Here is a 17498-nt window from a genome sequence, read left to right as displayed (position 1 = left end):
AGAGCAGAGCACAGTGGTCCACACCTGCAAGAGGCGGCGCCTCAGGTAAAAGATGGCAGTGGACGTTCTCCGTGTGTTACGCTGAAGAAAGGTGGAGGAGGAGGAGCTTTGAGAGGCGGAAGGGCTGCATTGCCAGGTGGATGCACTCCACCCACCGCTCAGCTCAACTTCCCTGCAAAGGGTTTAGATTTCAAACAAAGCAGTGGTCATGCAGAAGTGAAGCCCACCTCACTATACCTCGCCTGATACCCCCACGCTCCCCCTCCGCTACTTCACCAGGGTCCGCCACTGCCTGCCTGCCCAGGCCGGCCGGCAGGCCTGGCTGCAGTGCCAGCCACGGGCAGCGCCAGCCACGTAGCGAGAGGGCTGTTATTACGCAGAGGAGGATCCCCACCACTTGGCCACATCACAGCGCGCTTGCGTCCCGGGGCCCGGGACCCACCCGCCTCCCTCCTGCTGCCCTCCCGCCAGAACCTGCCACTGAACTCTGCGCGGGCGCAGGAAGCGTTTGCAAGTGATTATATGCAATATGTTTTTCCAAATTAGGCCTTTAATTAGGTCCACGGCTTGTTTTTCCATTTCAGCCATGCCGGCCCGTTCCAAACGCTGCGGCCTGTGTTAAGTATAGCGAGTGCACAGTTACGGTAGTTTTCACATGAAAACACAGATAAGAGGATCGGCATCGCAGGCGCGTCCCAGGAGAGAACAGGAAAAATCCCCTTCACCCACACACTTGTGTTTTAGTGCCAAACAACAGTCTAATTGCGTGCGTACACACAGATGCACGAACGCGGACATTTGTGCTCCTATATGTACAGCCAAACAGCTATTGGCCATCTTTAAACTCGGCTAGTGCAATTTCATCGATGCATAGCACATAAATGCAATTCATACACCACGTGCTACCCAAACACTTGGCCTGTTAACCAGTGGCATTCAGGCAGATCCTGTAGCTCACCACTGGGTTGATGAGAGCCGGGTCTCCCTGCCCCTCGGCCCAGAGCGGTCTTCAGTCAGGTGTAGCGCCTCCTCCGATCAGTGAGGTCCCTTCTCCCATGGCGTGAGCTCTGTGCCACACATTGTTGGCCAGATGACTAATGGTGACTGACAGGACCAGGGCCCAGTGAGGGGGGGGGGGCAGAGGTGGTGGGGAGACTTCACCTCCCACTCCGCCTCCAGCTGAGACCGCTGCTCCCCTGACCGCGCTCCGCTTTTTCACTCTTCTGATGACCCGACGCCGAGCAGATCATCGGCCAGGCGACCCTAACTCGGTTATCCCCCCAGACACAAGAGTCAGTGTCGCCATGGACATCTGAACGCTTCCCAGCCTACTCTGCCCGACCCCTCAGCCTCCTCCCACCCCCAGCCAAATGAGATCATGTGCCCCTCCCCCGCAGCACCCTGGGGCTTCCTTCCTATTTCTGCTCGCATGAGAACGTCCAAATAATGCGCTGCTGTTTATTTGGCATGCACGAACGCAAGTAAACAGAGCGCAGCGCGAGTTTATGCTTTTGTGGGGTCATTTCCCGGATCGTGGTGCGAGCTGTCTGGACTGGCGGAGGAGTAAACAGAGAGTAAATAAACGCAGCAGGTGGGGGCTGATCTGAGACCAGTGCCTGTGCGAATGGGAAGGTTGCGTCATGCACTCGCGGCCGGCCCTCTCCCTCGGCCGGGGGGTCAAGCTGGAATCCAAGTCTCCCTGTGGTTGGACGGAGTCTGCTTGTCTATGAGCTGTGGTCTCTATGAGGGTGTCTGTCCTCGAGACACGTTTGGGAGAAAGAACATCACCATACTGGTCCAATAAATCCTGGTCTGTGCCCAGGGATACGGGGACACACACCATATTTATCCTCTTGTGGAGTATCCTCTTGACTTTGCTTCAGTTCTATCAATGTCCCCTTGAACAAGACCAGAAATCGATGTGCCACTCTGGTTTGCAGTGTCCATACGGATGTGCGGTTCCGTGCAGCTGTGGCTTGGACAGTCACCGTTGGAAGCGTCGCTGCCCCGAAGGTGACTTTGTACGCTGACATTGGTGGAGCTGCGTCACTTGAGCTGGCCTGCGTCTAACGGCGTGGGTACGAGCCCCAGCTCCAGCTGCGACGCCAGCATCCATCAGTCACAAACGGGCTGGCAGGCCGTCCGGACTCGCCTGATGGATGGGCCCTGCCGACACAGGGCACAGCGTGATTAACGAGACTACTGACCCCCAGCGCCAAATTTCACGCATCTCTCATAGATCTGAGACTCTCTCCCGACACGCAAGTGGTCACGCATGCGTGCTGGAGTGAGCTGGATGTGTGTCATTTGTTACCCTTGTCATTTAGTCCAAAAAATAATAATCTAACATCTAAGTTACAACAGTTCAATTTCATTTCAAACTTGGCATTTTCCCTCTGGGAGCACAGTACTGTCTAGAACTATAATGTAATACTACAACACTGCTATTGCTGGTCTGTTCGGACACTGCTCTGCACACCCCAGTTGATACCAACTTATTAGTGGAACTCGATGTTAAGTAACTCTGTGGAGGGTGGTGGCAATTGGTGTTATCAGTGCCTGTTCAGTGTTCAGAAAGGAGGGAGATTAAAGGGCTGAGTAGAAACTCTGGGTTTAGTGACCGGGTGTCGATTGGTGCTCACTAAGCCCCTGCAAAGGCTGAACGTGCTCCAGGCTGTCAGAAAAACAAATGTACTCGAGTAGCTGTGACACACATTAGCTTCCCAGCCCAAGCTAGATTCCAGTGTCATTACGATATGGTGTAATGCAATATTCCTCCCTATCAATGAACCATACAGCAGACTTCACTCATCTCTGTTATTAACTGCACAAGGTTGTATTTTGTTCACACATACGGCACCGCTCGAGGGTTGTGCACAGGCTGACCCATGGGTAACTCTAGGCAAGCTTTATATAGAGGCTGTGATTAATGGAGGGCTGTAGACTAAGGACCAAATATACCGTTCCAAACATGTGTATTCAAGTACATACATACATACAGCTTTGTTTGTGGGGTGGCGAGAGATTGGACAGATTGGCATTTTGAGCTGGTGGAAGTAAGAGTGTATTTGTGTGTGTGTGTGTGTGTGTGTGTGTGTGTGTATATGTGTGTGTGTGTGTGTGTGTGTGTGTGTGTGTGTGTGTGTGTGTGTGTGTGTGTGTGTGTGTGTGTGAACACCAGCCCTCGGTTCGAGCTCTCCTCACTGAGCTGTCATAGCACAGGGCCAGTTTGTCAGCAGTAACACCCGGCGAGACCTGCTCTGTGTCAAGCCCTGCGTTCCCCTCTAATCATTACCACGGCCGCGACTCTCTTCATTATTAATGCTGTCGCCCCAGCACCCCCCCTGCCTCCCAACCTTCTTTGAACCTCGAGTGGCCACGATGCACCCTGATAGCTAGTGTGTCGCACAGAGAGCGAGAGCGAGAGACAGACGGACAGACAGACAGACATGTCCTGGGCAAGACCGCATTCGTTTCTCCTTCGTTCAGCTCTCAGTCACTGCTACTCCGTGCCGGTTCAGTAGACCTGCCACCCAAACAGAGATAAAGCTCCCAGTCTGGGGCAGCCATGCTCCAGCCAGTGTTTTGATGTTGATTCGTTGCACCCTGCGGGTCGCTGAAGTGTTTCGGATGCAAGGGGCCCACTCTCCTCCACCACTGTGTTCGGCTTTCGTTCAAAAGTCCTTGGCTCGAGACTGAGGGTACCAGCATCGACCAAATCATGATCTCACCCCTATGGCTTTCATCATCTAGGCTACTGAATCCACATTGACGTTAACAAGGAATACAAGATCTTTAGGCTTCGCGTAATAACAGTGTTCAACTAGGAGATACTTTGATCTTTCATGACTTTATTTCGTAACTATTGGGAAATGCAGATCGCTGCATAGGTTTTTGTAGAGTGACAGCACTTTTAACAAATTTCTACTGAGCCTGGGCCAACTCACTGCTAATATCAGTGCATGCTTCTTTAGAGGGCATAAATGCGTATAATTACTTATCATCACTCAGTTACAGCTCATAAACACAACACAGCCTTTATATTGACATTTGTCATTCATAGCTAGATAAGGGCTGTCTACTTACACAGACTACTGATTGAATTTTCTTTCTGACAAGAGCTAGCTGTTGTATACATATTTGTCACCTGGTTCGGTCTTGCTCACAAAGGCTGTCAACATCTCTCTGTCCCACTATCTTCCTCCCTTACAGAATTAAAGCACTAATATTGATTATCTAACAGTGTATCTCAGAGCCCTGGCGTTCACACCCGTCCTCTGTTGTCTTAGATGTTAGCAAGTTGATTTCCTATCTCTTCCACCACTCACGGTGAGTCATGCCTGTGTTTTCTCTCTCGCGCGCTCTCTCTCTTTCTCTCTCTCTGTCTCTCAGATGTTTGGAGAGGTTTGAGGTCCTCTGTAGCTAGCCAGAGGAATGTAGACTTGCAGTCTGTGAATGAAAAATCCCAGGACTTGCTTAATCCACGAGACATCTTGAGTGTTTATGCGCTGAGACAGGACGATGTGAGACTAGGATGGTTCCTCTCTTTATCTGCACGCCTTTTTGCTACAGAACGGCACGTCTCTGTCACCTGAAGTGGCAGGGTTCCTGCCCCAGCGGGGGGGGGGGGGTGTGTGGGGGGGTGTTCCGGCAGCTCTGCACGGGACCAGGCTATCCCGGGGCGCTCAAAGCGCCGTGCACACCTCTCAACAGCCAGAGTATTTTCTGCGCTATTAAAGGTTGAAGTCTAATTGCTAGATGACATGCTTTTTTTTGGGGGGGGGGGTGTTTCTGAAGTTGCAGAACAGGCTTTTAGGGTGTGTGAGTGAGTGAATGAATAAATGAGTGAGTGAGTGGGAATCCATTGTGTGCGAGTGTGTGTGAGTGAAAGCCCAGTGAGGGTATTGATGGGATTACTCTCACTCGCCAAGCTCAGGAGGCCGGAAGAAGCAAGCAAGGAGTAAATGATTTCAAAGGCAGGGTGTAATGTAACTGCAGGGAGGGTGGGCTCGGACCGAAGGCTCCTCTGAGCCGTGCAGCACACTGTTAATCCTCCGGGCTTACATCTACATTTACACTCACAAGTTGCCGCTGCACACTTCTGGCAGCCTTCTGGTCTGTGCTGCTGCTGCAATACGCTTGTCTGCGGCGCTGTCAGTCTGGGTTCGCAGGAGTGGCTGGTGTGTGTGTGTGTGTGTGTGTGTGTGTGCGCGTGTGCGTGCGTGTGTGCGCGTGTGCGTGCGTGTGTGCGTGCGTGCTGGCAGCACTTTAGAGGGAGCTCTTCTGTTAGTGGCTTCACAAGCAGATGACAGTCTTGGAAGTTGAAGGGCATGGAAACAAAGCCAGCCAGCGTTCCCAGCCTTATCCGGCCTCTTCGCTGACATAGATGCTTCAAAGAGGACACTCGCTCCAGCCAGGCCGCTGCCAGCCGATAATTCCCAGCCCCTCCCCGCCAAGCCGGGGCTCGTCACCCGGCACGCTCCCCCTCCGCCATGCCCCCGTCCAGCCGCCTGCAGGCTTCCTCCTTCCCAGCAAACGCGCACTCTCAACCGATGGCTTAACGCAGCCTCTGGTTTATAGACGTGGGAGACTTCTCTTCTGACATTAGTATGTGTAGCTTGATGGAGCTCACCCAAACGGATCAGCGCGAGCACATGTCTCCTGCTCTTCTCCCCTCGGCCCCTGACACTTCCTGATTTACACTCTGTGAGCTTTCCAACAGCAGGCCAGTTGTTTTCAGGCCGGCGCGTCCGCCGTTATCAGACCCCGAATGTGCTTTCCCAGTCGTAAACACGCATTAGCCTGAACTCGCTTACGACCCCTTTATAAAACCTAATCGAACGAATCCGACCCCGCGTGAGCGCGCTCATTTGGCTGTTTGTGCTCGTGCGGCGGGTCGCGGTATCCCGGAGACCGGGTAATGTCCGCCTCCTGGCATCCCGCGAGCGCGGAGAGCGCGGCTCATAAAGGTGAACACTAAATTGAAGGAGAGGCAACATAAGCAGTCCGCAAGCAGCCAGGAGTTGCCTAATCCACGCGGATTTTACCCGTGATGAAAAACACGGAAAACCTTTTTTTTTTGGGTTCTTTTTTCTTTTTTTGTGCCGCTGTTCTCTGCTGTTCTTCTTCCCCTGAAGCGTGTCCACATATCTAGTCGAGTCGAGAGCTCTGCATGAAAAGTCGGCGCAACTTTTTTGGCGGGGGGGGCCAAGGAGGGCAGGGCGGCTTTGGGACGCGGGGCATCTCTCCCCCCGTCTCCCACAGTTGCCACCCTGACCCCGCAGTGGGCATTTATTATTTAATTGGGCTTGGTCTGTAGCTCAGGGGTGTGAAGAAAGAGGAATGCAGGCCGAGGCCGGGCTGTCAGGCGCTCCGATGAAGAGATCTCCCCCGACGGGGGTGCTGAACTCCTGACCCCCTCATCCCCCTGCTGGTGTCACTCCGACGCCGATTTGCCCCACTGCCGCCAGGGGTTTTGGTGGTGGGGGGGGGTGGGGGGGGTGGGGGGGGCGTGCCCTGCGCTGCTCCACCCGCTACTTTGACCTACACTACTACAGAACACTCCAAAGCAAACTATAATTTTAGCTGTGGCTTTGAAGCTCCATGTCAAAGCAGCTAATGAGCTTTCTGAAGGAACTGGTCGTCAGGGGCGCGGGGAAGCCTGGCCAAGCTGGGGCTGCGTGCCTCGTCATCTGTCCATGCCTGCGCAACTGTCAGCTGTGTTGTGTAAACAAACACACCCACACCCGCCCATTAAATCCCACTTAATCCCACACTAATGTTCATATACATCAACATGTACTTTCCACCTCATGCGCACACAAGTAGTGTTCATAGGTCTGCTTCCTGAGAGCTCCATGCCTCAGTCTGCTGACAACTGCTCAAGATCCATGAGTTTTAAGTGTAAACGCCCTAATATCATGCAGAGCTATCGGTGGGGTCACGGCCCTGTACCGTGACTCATCCTACAGTGTCAGGGCCGTTGCTTTGATGGCTCGGTGGGGGGGGTCACTCCTTTGGAAATCATTCACCGTCAGATGTGGGACAAACAGACTTTTATGAAGTGGCATGAAATTATCTGCTGTTTGTGAGCTTGGTTGGAGTGGCGTTTTACAGCAGATAGCGGCAGGCGTCCGCAAGCGTTGCTCTCTCTCACCCCGGACCCCCTCTCTCTCACCCCGGGCCCGTCTCTCGCCTGTGCATTAGCGCCTGTCAGAAGCCCCCGAGTGTGGCTGAGACTGCGCAGGGCGATGCTGCCGGACCACAGATAGCCACTGGCACAGAGATGAAAGGGGCATTCTCTGAGGACTCGGTCCAGGCCTCTGATAACCCAGGCGTATTTCACCGTGCCCCGCATCTGTGTGGGCAGACCTTCCCCAGAAACACCGCCGCCTCACACTCCTTAAAAACTGCAACACCGTGCTGCCCTCAGACCTTTCACGTCTAGGCAGAATGAACAGGGCTGTGTTTTCCTGTCGTCAGCTTTAAAAGCGGTGGTCTTGCGGTGGTGTTTTGTAGGGGTCAGAGTCATCTCCCCTCTGCTGTCCGTGACCGAGCGGCTGTGGTCGCGCTAGATTAAATGCAGAACTTTTTCATTTGCTGTTTCGGCTGGCCTCTGCTCACACCTGTGTGGCGTGAGCATGAAGTTTGCTCATGCTGAGTGCTGGGGTGATTAGCACACCTTGCTAATGCATTTCCTCACACTTCTTCAAACACGGTGCCTCAGAGTGCGTCACGCTTATTCGCTCGGTGCCACCAACTCCTGTCTCTAACCATTTCTCTCTCTCTCTCCCTGGCAGGCACTTTCGACCATAGCGTGACCCTGCTGGAGGTGTGTGGCAGCTGGCCCGAGAGCTTCGGCCTGCGTCACATGTCCTCGGTGGACGCCACAGACGAGGGCCTACGGGAGCGGCTGGCCGAAGCCATGTCCGAGTCGCCCAGCAGGGACATCGTAGGATCCGGGACAGGTGAGCGGTACACGCAAGCCACGCTCTTAGTACGCACGCCTTATAAGATCCCATCACCACGGCAACAGTGGTATTCCCGTACAGTACGTCCAGCACTCTGTTAGCAGCCCTTCACAGGAAATGTGGATTGCGCTTCACATCTAGCCTCCTGCCCGGAGCTTCATGGGTACTCTGGAGAGGGTCTAATGAGTCTGCGTGTTGTAAACAGTGTGACTCCTCCAGTCCGAGGGCAGAGCTCCCAGCCTGGTTAATTGCCCTTGTTTAAAGCCCTGCCCTCCTGTGGCATCTCAGTTCGCCCCGATCGCCTCATTCCCCCAAACCTCACCCTTGCAGCTGCACAAGGAGCTGGACTTGTGCTGGCAGATAAAAAGTCAAACCCCATCTTGCTTCATTTACTCGCTGAGCGCAATCGGTCTGTCGGCCTCGCCGTCCCCCTGCCCCTCTAAGTTAGAAAAATAGCCAAGCTCCTTTAAGAGACAGGGTCCTGGCGTATTACGCTGATTTCTTGCCCAGATCAGCTTGGAAACGGCACATTTCAAAGGTTTTCTAATAATGAATTAGGTCGTCCACGCTGAGAGAGACGGAGCAAGAGGAGGGGGAAATTGCCACTCTGGGCAATCCAAATGTTTAACTCGTTTAGGAAGCTGCCGTTCTTCGTTCGCCCGCTGCTACTGCTCCTGGCAGCCCCCCTCGCCGAACAAGAGTCCCTTTGATTTGGGAGGGAAGACGGAGACTAGGTCCCGGACGGCGCAGAGGCGAGGTCACAAGGCCCTAATGCGTTTAGCATCGACTGGCCCTCTCTAGCAGCGCGTCTATTAGGCACTAATTTGATTTGTACCTATTCATTTGCAGTCCCTGCTGCAGAGCTGCCTTGGCCCTCCCCGTAATTGGTTCTGTCTCTATTTTTGCATCATTAGATTAAGCCCGACTCCCGGACACTTGTAGTCTGCGCTTGTCCGTCCATTTATACAGCCTAATGTAACACAAAATTCATTACTGATCACATTACACTCAGCTTTCGGCCTTCCAGCGAGGTGGGCGGACGCGCGGTTAACCCTTTCCTGCGGCGGCGAGCGCAGGGGGCACGGAATGGGCCGCCCGGCGGCAGGGGACATGCTTCTGGAGCCTCCGAGGAGATAGCACTCATTTGTATCAGCCAGGATTCTCCGCCTTAGCCAGACGCCATGGCTGCAGCAGAAAACCAGCCAGCAGAGAAATCTAATCACGCATGCCGGGGCCTGCCGTGCCGCTCCCGCTCGCTGACGTCCTCTCTCCAGAACGGGCCGTCATCCCCTTATTTCGGGGACGGTCGGCCCGCCACGGTGGTGAACGTGCACGCTGGTGCTGGCTGATTTGGCACCCTGGTGGCCCTCACAGTCGCTCTGAGGAGCAGAAGCAGATGGTTCGCCTCTTAATGGCTCCCGTGTTCTCCGTTCTCCACCTCTACCTCCACCCTGCACCCCCGTGACGGAGGTGGGGGTGGGAGGAAGACCACCCCCCCCACCCCCCGCTGCCTTCGGCCCTGGTGATTAGAAGCAGGTGACAGGGACCTTTTGTGGGCCACAGACTCCTGAAATGCAGTCATCCCAAAATTTCCTCCAGCAACATGGTGTTTCAAACTGCATTTTGAATAGTGGTGCTGACCCAACTCAAATTCCATTTGAGTAGGGGAAGAGGACGAGACGGGGGGGGGGGGGGGGGGGGTCTCACTACCATAAGCCCCCCACCCACCATAGCCAGTTTCACTAAAGCCCCACCCAAGAGTTATGGCTCTGTCATTTATAACCATTTATCCCTTACTCCCACTGCACTGAAGCCACGCACGAGCCTAGACTTTAATCCACCTCACTGCCAGCCTGATAACTCCCACACTACACTGCCAGCCCTGCTGATAACGAGCATGGTCCTGTGAGTCCCGATCCCAGAGCTGGCATGCTCTCCCATGCATTTCACACAGCCTCGGACATAGACTGGAGGCTGTGATAACCTGTACGGAGCGGTCATAATTTACAGAGGAGATGAATGCTCCGTGCGTGCGTGTGTGTGTGTGTGTGTGTGTGTGTGTGTGTGTGTGTGTGTGTGTGTGTGTGTGTGTCCATCTGTTGATGGCTTTTCATGCACTTGACGGAGAGACCCCACTGGCGCGGCAGGCCATGCAGCAGTGGCTGCTTTGTGAAGAGGATGTTAAAGACAGCCCTTAAGTACCACTCCCTCTCCCACAACATCCCTGAGCATTCAGTCAGCCTTTAGGGCAGTTCCACACTACTCTCAGACAAACACGCACACACACCCACACACACACATTTAAAGTCTCTCAAGCACACACGCATGGAGACACACAGATGAACACAAACACCCACCCACTAACACAAATACACACAGAGTCGGTCACACATGCATACACACACTTAGACAGACTCTCAAACAGTCATGCTTAGAGGGTAATGGAAAAACACATGCTTTTCCCAAACGCACACGCACACACACACACTGCGACCACCACTGGCACGACTGGTCTGTGACCAACTGAACTCGCTCGTGGTGATTAGATGCTTTGTCGCGGAATCGAGAAGGGCGCACTCACCCAGTTACACACTTGCCTGTCAGCATCTCTGACAAAGCCAGACACACTCCAGTGCCAAAGCTCTGTGTGTTCTCCCTGATTTTCCCAGTGGCTGCTAGCCTTACCAGGCCAGGGTGTTTGTTTTCCAACCCCTCTGCAATCATCAAGATGTCCATCGCTCAATGGCCTAGCCTACATACACTATCCAGTCACAATGTCAGAATTATTTATAAAAATGTCAGGTTCTGTTCAAAATGGCTTTATGATTGAGTTAATTACTCAACCAGAGGTTTGTTATTGAAGCTAGACATGGAGGATTTGCTAGGTGCACTGGAGAAGCCATTATATAAGCTTTGGATGAGATCCACCCCTGATATTATCAAGAGATATTCCACTGTTTTTATATATATATATATATATATATATATATATATATATATATATATATATATATATATATATATATAGATATAGATAAACACACACACACACACACACTCACACATGCACACACTCTCACACACACTCACACACACACACACACACTTGATGATTTTATCAACTGATGAAGAGTGAGGCTTTCCTTGCTGTCAGTGTCCGAGGTTGTTGTATTGAGCTGTCTGGAAGTGCTGTGGCTTTAAGAACAGTGTCCGTCAGCTACGTGTGCACAGCACTGCAACGGGTCTGCCCACTGACACACCAGAGAAGCAGGATTAAAGCCCCTGTGCGTGAATACTTGTCTCCAGAAAAGCAAAGGCACACACGTGTCTTTATCTGTGCTAACAGTCCTACTTCAAAGCCCTGGTCAGCTGTGTGGTAATGAACTTGGACAGCCAACAGCTTGTGTGTGGTAGTTCTTAAGCCATGAGTCATCTTCAGAAGAGCAGAGATTAGATCTTACACCGAATCTCGCCGTGACTCATTCGCAAGGTTGGATATGTATTAAAAGAGATAAAAGAAGGAGTTTATTACAAATGCGAAGTGAATGTTCTGCTTAACCCGAGTGCAGCTCATTATCTGCTCCTAACAGCCACATGGGCTCTTCAGATATGTAACGGGGCAGTTCCCCAGCCTGGCTTTGTGAAAACCCCCATTGTTTGCTGCTCGCCGACGATGAAGGTAATACTGGCTGTTTGAATTGGACCGAGTTGCGCATATTCATCTGTGCAACGGAGGGCTATTATCCGAGCGGGCCGCTGCTGCCTTGAAGTCACGGCTCGTTTTCCCAGTGAGAGATAGCCATCTCTGGAGCAACAGCGCACAGCAGAGAGCACAGCAGCCTGGCCGTGCTCCTGCCACGCCAGGAATTAGCGCGCCGTTGATCAATCATCCAGCGCCTGCTTGCACAACGCACGTGATAAATTACACAAACAAACCCAGCTGTAAGCTGGCTCTGTTCTGCCCGCTGCTGGAACCGCGGAGAGGGCGCGGTAAACCCGGCGAGCCCTTAGTTTACGCCCGCGGGAGCCGGAGGGCCCGGGCCCTCGTCCGGAGCGGCAGAGTCGCGTCCTTTCTGGTGCGGCGCATTCTGGAAGGATGGGCACTGAGGTCTTGCTTTAGCCCCAGATAGGTGTGGGGAGGCCAGGCCGTCGGCCCTGTCTGGCGTCGGTGCTTCGCCACCGAGGTTCGGCAGCTGTTGGGTCAGAGCGGTGGCTGAGTGGGTTACCGTGAGGCCCAGTGCGTTAGAGCTCCCTACGCCACCCAGAACCCACAGCTCCTCTCCACCATCTGACACTGGCATTAAAGGCACTTGTGTGGTGCTCTGATGGCAGCAGGGGCAGCAGAACCTGGCCTGGCAGTAGAAGAGCACGTGCTGCCGTCCCCCGGACCTGACTCCGGATTGGTCGATCATTTTGTCACATGACATCCGCCCACCCGCCCCACCCCACAGGGCCTTTTTTTCTCTCCTGCTCTGAAATGAGGCCTCAGGAGGTGAAAACAGGAAGAGAGCAAGTCACAAGGGGAGAAGGAAGTGGTGCTGGAGATGAGCAGAGGCGGAGGGAGTGAAGAGGGGAAAAAGAAGAGCATCCTCGCTGTTCCCACCCGCCGTGCGTTCCAGGGTGGTTCCCTTCAGGCCAGCCTGGTGTTTGAGAGGAGTGCATGCAACGGGGCTCGGAGCAGCCGTGGCCTCTTAGCACCCTTCTGCCCCTCCTGCCCTTCAACGACACGCTGCCTCGTTTATCCCCGCCTCGCCTCCCAGCCCTGACCTGCCAGCTCGCTCTTCACCACGGCCACAAAAGAGGCAGGAGAAGGGAGAAGACAAGTGAGGGGGAAGGGAGAGGAGGAGAGGCAGCGAGAGGAGGAGAGCAATGGAGGGAGCGAGAGGAGGAGAGGAATGGAGGGAGCGAGAGGAGGAGAGGAATGGAGGGAGCGAGAGGAGGAGAGGAATGGAGGGAGCGAGAGGAGGAGAGGAATGGAGGGAGCGAGAGGAGGAGAGCAATGGAGGGAGCGAGAGGAGGAGAGGAATGGGGGGGAAACCAACCTGCAGCAAAGATGCTTTTTATGGGCTTTTTGGAAGCTGCACTTAACAGCTTGCTCAAGGGAACGACAAGCAGAAAATGGGATTTCAGAGGCAGAGCGGGAGAGAGAGAGAGAGAGAGAGAATGAGAGAGAGAGTGAGTGTACAAGAACGCATGTGAAATCAAGGCAGCAGGCCCTGCTTGCTGATAAAACGCACTGAAAGCAGGAGGTGGCCTGACCCTGTGCAGGAGTGAGCTCTGACACCGGCAGAGACATGTCGCAGGCCAGAGGCCCGCGCTCACGTGACCTGCGCCAGACGAACTATAAATCACTGATAAATCCCGTGACCTGAGCTGCTCTTCACCTGAACCCAGGCACACGCACGAGCTTGCCAGTCTTAGACGCGAGCCCGCATGCACGTCTTCGCACAAGCACATGTATTAATAAAAAATATCATCTGAATTAATGATGAGGGATTTAATGGAGGGTGTGGGAGCAGCTCGGCTGCCGACGGCCGACCCACGTTCCGCCACGCAGGGACGGGAATGGCGCCCACGCTCCTGCTGATGCTTTCTAGCAAAGCAAACCAGGCGGGAGAAGGTGGTGCGAGGGAGAGTGAGCCACCGGAACCCACCCTCCATTAACGGCCCCACGCACGGAGCTTTCCGGGCCGCCATTGGTCGCTCCCAGCCATCCCGTTCCACCCCTTTCACTGCTCTTGTAAGTTCTTCCTTGTACAGGGAACATGAGGAGCCCCCGCCCTCGGTCGAAGCCCTGCCCCTCCTCTGCACCTCCCCATGGGGGCCGGGTCTGGACCGGAGGGCGTAGAGAGCACATGGACCGTGGTTGGCGGTCACATCAGCTGCTTGAACCAAAACACAACTTAACACGAGAGACTTTGTAAATTGTAACTGTAAAGGGCGCGAACCTTAAGTCTCATCCACCTGAATCTGAGACTCCCGCCTTTAGGGGTCAGTTACACCGGCAGCTAGAAACAGCCTTTCAGTAGATCGTACAAATGCTGTTTTGACTAGTTGAAGTGTTGAGCATGTATGTTGATGGTGTCAGTCATTTGGCGTGGCATTCCACGTGTACAGAAACAGCAGCAAAAGTTTCATTTGGCGTCTGGTTTCTTATCCTTTGGTTTATATTTTACATAACTCATCCTCAGAGGGTCATTTTATCATGTTGTTTGTGCACTGTTCACGTAAGTATATTCCCAAATCATAAAGATTTAAGTAGCTCGAATCGGTCCATGTAAGCGAGAACTTCATGTTGTGATAAGAATAGCAAACCCCGACTTTAATCTTGATAAAAGGCAAGTGTCTTGTCATGTGGGTTTTTTCCCCTCATCCCTTATCTACCTCATAACTAGCTAATGCTGTTGAAGTCCGAGAGAGAGAGAGAGAAAACATGCAGAGAGTATTTGTAATGAGGGCTGTTCTCACCTGTGTGATAATGCTTTGGTACAGCTTGGCTCAGTTTGGAAATGACACAAGGGTACTCTCAGGTTCGTGAATGCACTTTGGCAGGCTGTGCAGGTAGTGCCAGGCAATTACAACACCGCTGCGGCCCAGATTCTCTCTGCGCCGTGGTCTGTCGCGGCTCTGTGTGCTCGCGTGCACGTCTGTGCAGTGCGTTGTCCGTGTGCACGTATCTCTCGTCACCGTTGCGGCGCAGGTTTTTGCCTCCGTCTCCCCACACCCAAGAGGCAAAGGTGCCAGCAGTCGGGTGCACGTGTAGACGGCAGCTCCTCCTCGCGTCGTGCATGTGTAGCGAGGCCCGGTGCCCTGAGCCACCCTGCACCACCCTACACCACCTTGCACCACCCTGTGGCTCCTGCTCTAGCTCCCCGCCAGCCAGCGCGCCACTGCGTCTGACCGGGAAATGAGAAATGCGCCCTTGGCAGCTTTGTGAGCGGCAGGCTGGAGAGCATTAAGAGCAAGGCAGGTTCTGTTAGGTTTTCATTAGGGGTAATTGGAAGCGGCCCATGGCAGGCGCAGTGAGTGTCCCGCCACCTTTACCTGCCTGCCTCGCAAAGCGCGCTTTAACGAGCCTGAAACGCGGAGAATCACCTCCGCCACGGCCTCCTCACCCGTGGTGCCTGAGTGTGGCAGGCCGACTAGTTGGCGCGGCCCTTAGCTTGCCCTTCCAAGCACCTCTTCTGCCGACGACAAGCTTGAAAACCGGATCCACACACACACACACACTGAAGCCAGCTCTACGTGTGTGTGTGTGTGTGTGTGTGTGTGTGTGTGTGTGTGTGTGTGTGTGTGTTTGGGGGAGTAAAGGGGCAGGTATGGACAGTGGAGTAGTGCAGCGCTGGGCAACAGCGCTGAGGCATGTGTTTGTGCCCATCTCCTTTGGGCTCCGGTGGCGTTGGCCTGGCAGACAACGTGACGTGAGAGTAATAACCAGGGCCAGCTGCAGCCGAGCTGAGATTAAAGTACAAACAACAACAACGAAACAATCAGATGGGATAAGTATAGTATTGGTGTGGGTTATGGCCTTCATCTGCCTCTCCACCTCTTTCGCTCACTCCCTCTCTATCCCCCCCCCCCTCTTTCTTTGATAGTGAGGGCATAAATTAGACAGACTCCCTCACCGCCATTTGCTCATATCCAGCAGCCTGATTAAGGGCTCTTTGTTTACTTTGATCCCAGTTTCGTTTCTCCCTAATGCGCAACTCAATCTGTCTTGGCAACCGCAGGCCCCCAGCTGTAGCGATGTGTTTTCTGAATCAGGAGTGGGGGTGGAGGTGGATGCTGGGAAAACAGGGCCTGCGTGCGGCCTCTCCACCTCGGCCTGTCACCTTTCCTTTGCTTCTGCGTGACCTGTGGCGTTCAGCACATGTCAGAACTCTCCAACCGTTGGGATTTTTGCACCTGTGTCCTGTTGCAGTGTGGTACTGTAAAGCAGATGCCTTACAAAACATATAGCAGCCTTTTCATAACGAGGTGTATCTGAAGGGCAACTTGAGACATGCTGGACATTATATTTTTGCACTGGTCATCTGCGAGCGAATGTTCAAGTGCTTGGTACTTAGATTACTTTTGATGGAATTTAATGTGTGTTTCTCCATAAACATGGTCAGTGCATATATATTATATGCTTCAGTAATTTGCTCCCCATGAAAAGGTGTCTTTCCTAAGATCAGACGTTTCTGTAGTGAAAATAAATTATATGCCCAGCTTTTGTTTTACGGGTCTCGCGCGCTGTGCGGAGTGGACTGGGAAAGTGCTTGAACTGAAGTAACAGAAGTCCTGCCTCTGTGCACAGTCTTCCACTGCAGCACCAAGTCCCACTAGGCATGGACAGATGTTGTTCAGGGTCACAGCACCATCTTAAAACCCGCGACCTGTCCTGCTGTCTTTAGAAATGACTCCTCCACTCCAGGAGCCTGGTTTGCAGCTCGGGTTTCACTATTACACTGGCTCTCCTGTTGCAGTGGCTCCGCCGAGACAGAATCCTGCCTCTAGTCTCTGGCTCTCCCGGAAACTACAATGGACTGCTGTTAGAATGGGGCACCAGGAGTTGTGCAGATTAGCCTTGGCAACTGTGTTATCGTAATAGCAGTGCGGTGGCAATATGGTCTGGAAAGTGCATCTATGTGTCATATGTTTGAGCGAGGCTGTATGAAACAGTATGAAACAGTAGCTTTTACCAGCTCAGGTTACTCAGTTCAGCTTGGGCAGAATACATGTGTTGTGTGGTATGGGGGAAGTGAATGGTAGTGTGGGGAGGGAGCGTGGGAGGGGTGTTGGAATGGGGTGGAGGCCTGTTGCGTGTAAAGTGGCGATGCTGTGGCCTCGGCAGCCCCCCGTGCCTCAGACATAAGCGAGCGCGCGCGCGGGGGCATCTGTGTGACGGCATTATTTACTTAGCGCTAGAGCCAGGAGCTCTGGTTCCACTGGAAACTTATCATCTCCGGCGCCCGCGCTCACACGTCCGGCACGCTAGCCCGGCGTTCCACGCCGCCCAGGCCGGGAGTGGACCCTGACCTGCTGTGGCCTTTGAAGTCTGATTAGTCTCAGACCGCGGGGCTGCCGCGGAGCCGGAGCTGGACCCGAGGGGTTGGAGCGCGGGCGGTGGGAAATGGGGCCGTCTGGCAGGAACCAAGAGCAGAGGCAGCGCACCACCTTGCTAGCGCGCTGCACTGCAGGATTTACGATCACCTGTCATGGGGGTATGTGCACTGCTTGCTCCCACCAAAGCAAACACGCACCCCTCCTCTCCGACCCACGGGCGGGAGGGGCAGGGGGCCGCTCAGTGCCCAGCCCCGCTGTGCTCCCTTCGGGCCACAGCCGGCCTCTTCATCCACTTCCGAGGAGCTTGATTAGCACGGCCATGTTCCAATCAAATCAGCCCGTCCTCCAGATATATTGGTGAGTCAGCAATCTTGTAAAACAAGTTGTGTGTATATGTATCTACGAGTAGGTTGCTGTAGTAATAAAATACTACACTGTAGAAAAACATGTGTCCCTCTCCCTTAACAGAGCATTAAAAGG

General features: G+C 53.7%; 1 protein-coding gene across 3 annotated transcripts in view; it reads left to right on the top strand.

Moving 5' to 3' along the window:
• The window catches only part of bcas3 (BCAS3 microtubule associated cell migration factor), a 163279-nt gene that overhangs the window by 143281 nt on the left and 2500 nt on the right, over positions 1 to 17498 (top strand). For all 3 annotated transcript variants that reach the window (XM_035533994.2, XM_035533993.2, XM_035533992.2), the window contains one exon: positions 7800 to 7967. In XM_035533994.2, coding sequence (XP_035389887.1) covers positions 7800 to 7967 — 168 coding nt within the window. The remainder of the gene's footprint in view (positions 1 to 7799; positions 7968 to 17498) is intronic.

Source organism: Electrophorus electricus, chromosome 17 (genome assembly GCF_041902795.1).
Source record: "Electrophorus electricus isolate QZ-2024a chromosome 17, ASM4190279v1, whole genome shotgun sequence".
In the NCBI taxonomy this organism is placed as follows: domain Eukaryota; kingdom Metazoa; phylum Chordata; class Actinopteri; order Gymnotiformes; family Gymnotidae; genus Electrophorus; species Electrophorus electricus.
This window is presented reverse-complemented; position numbering and strand designations above follow the sequence as displayed.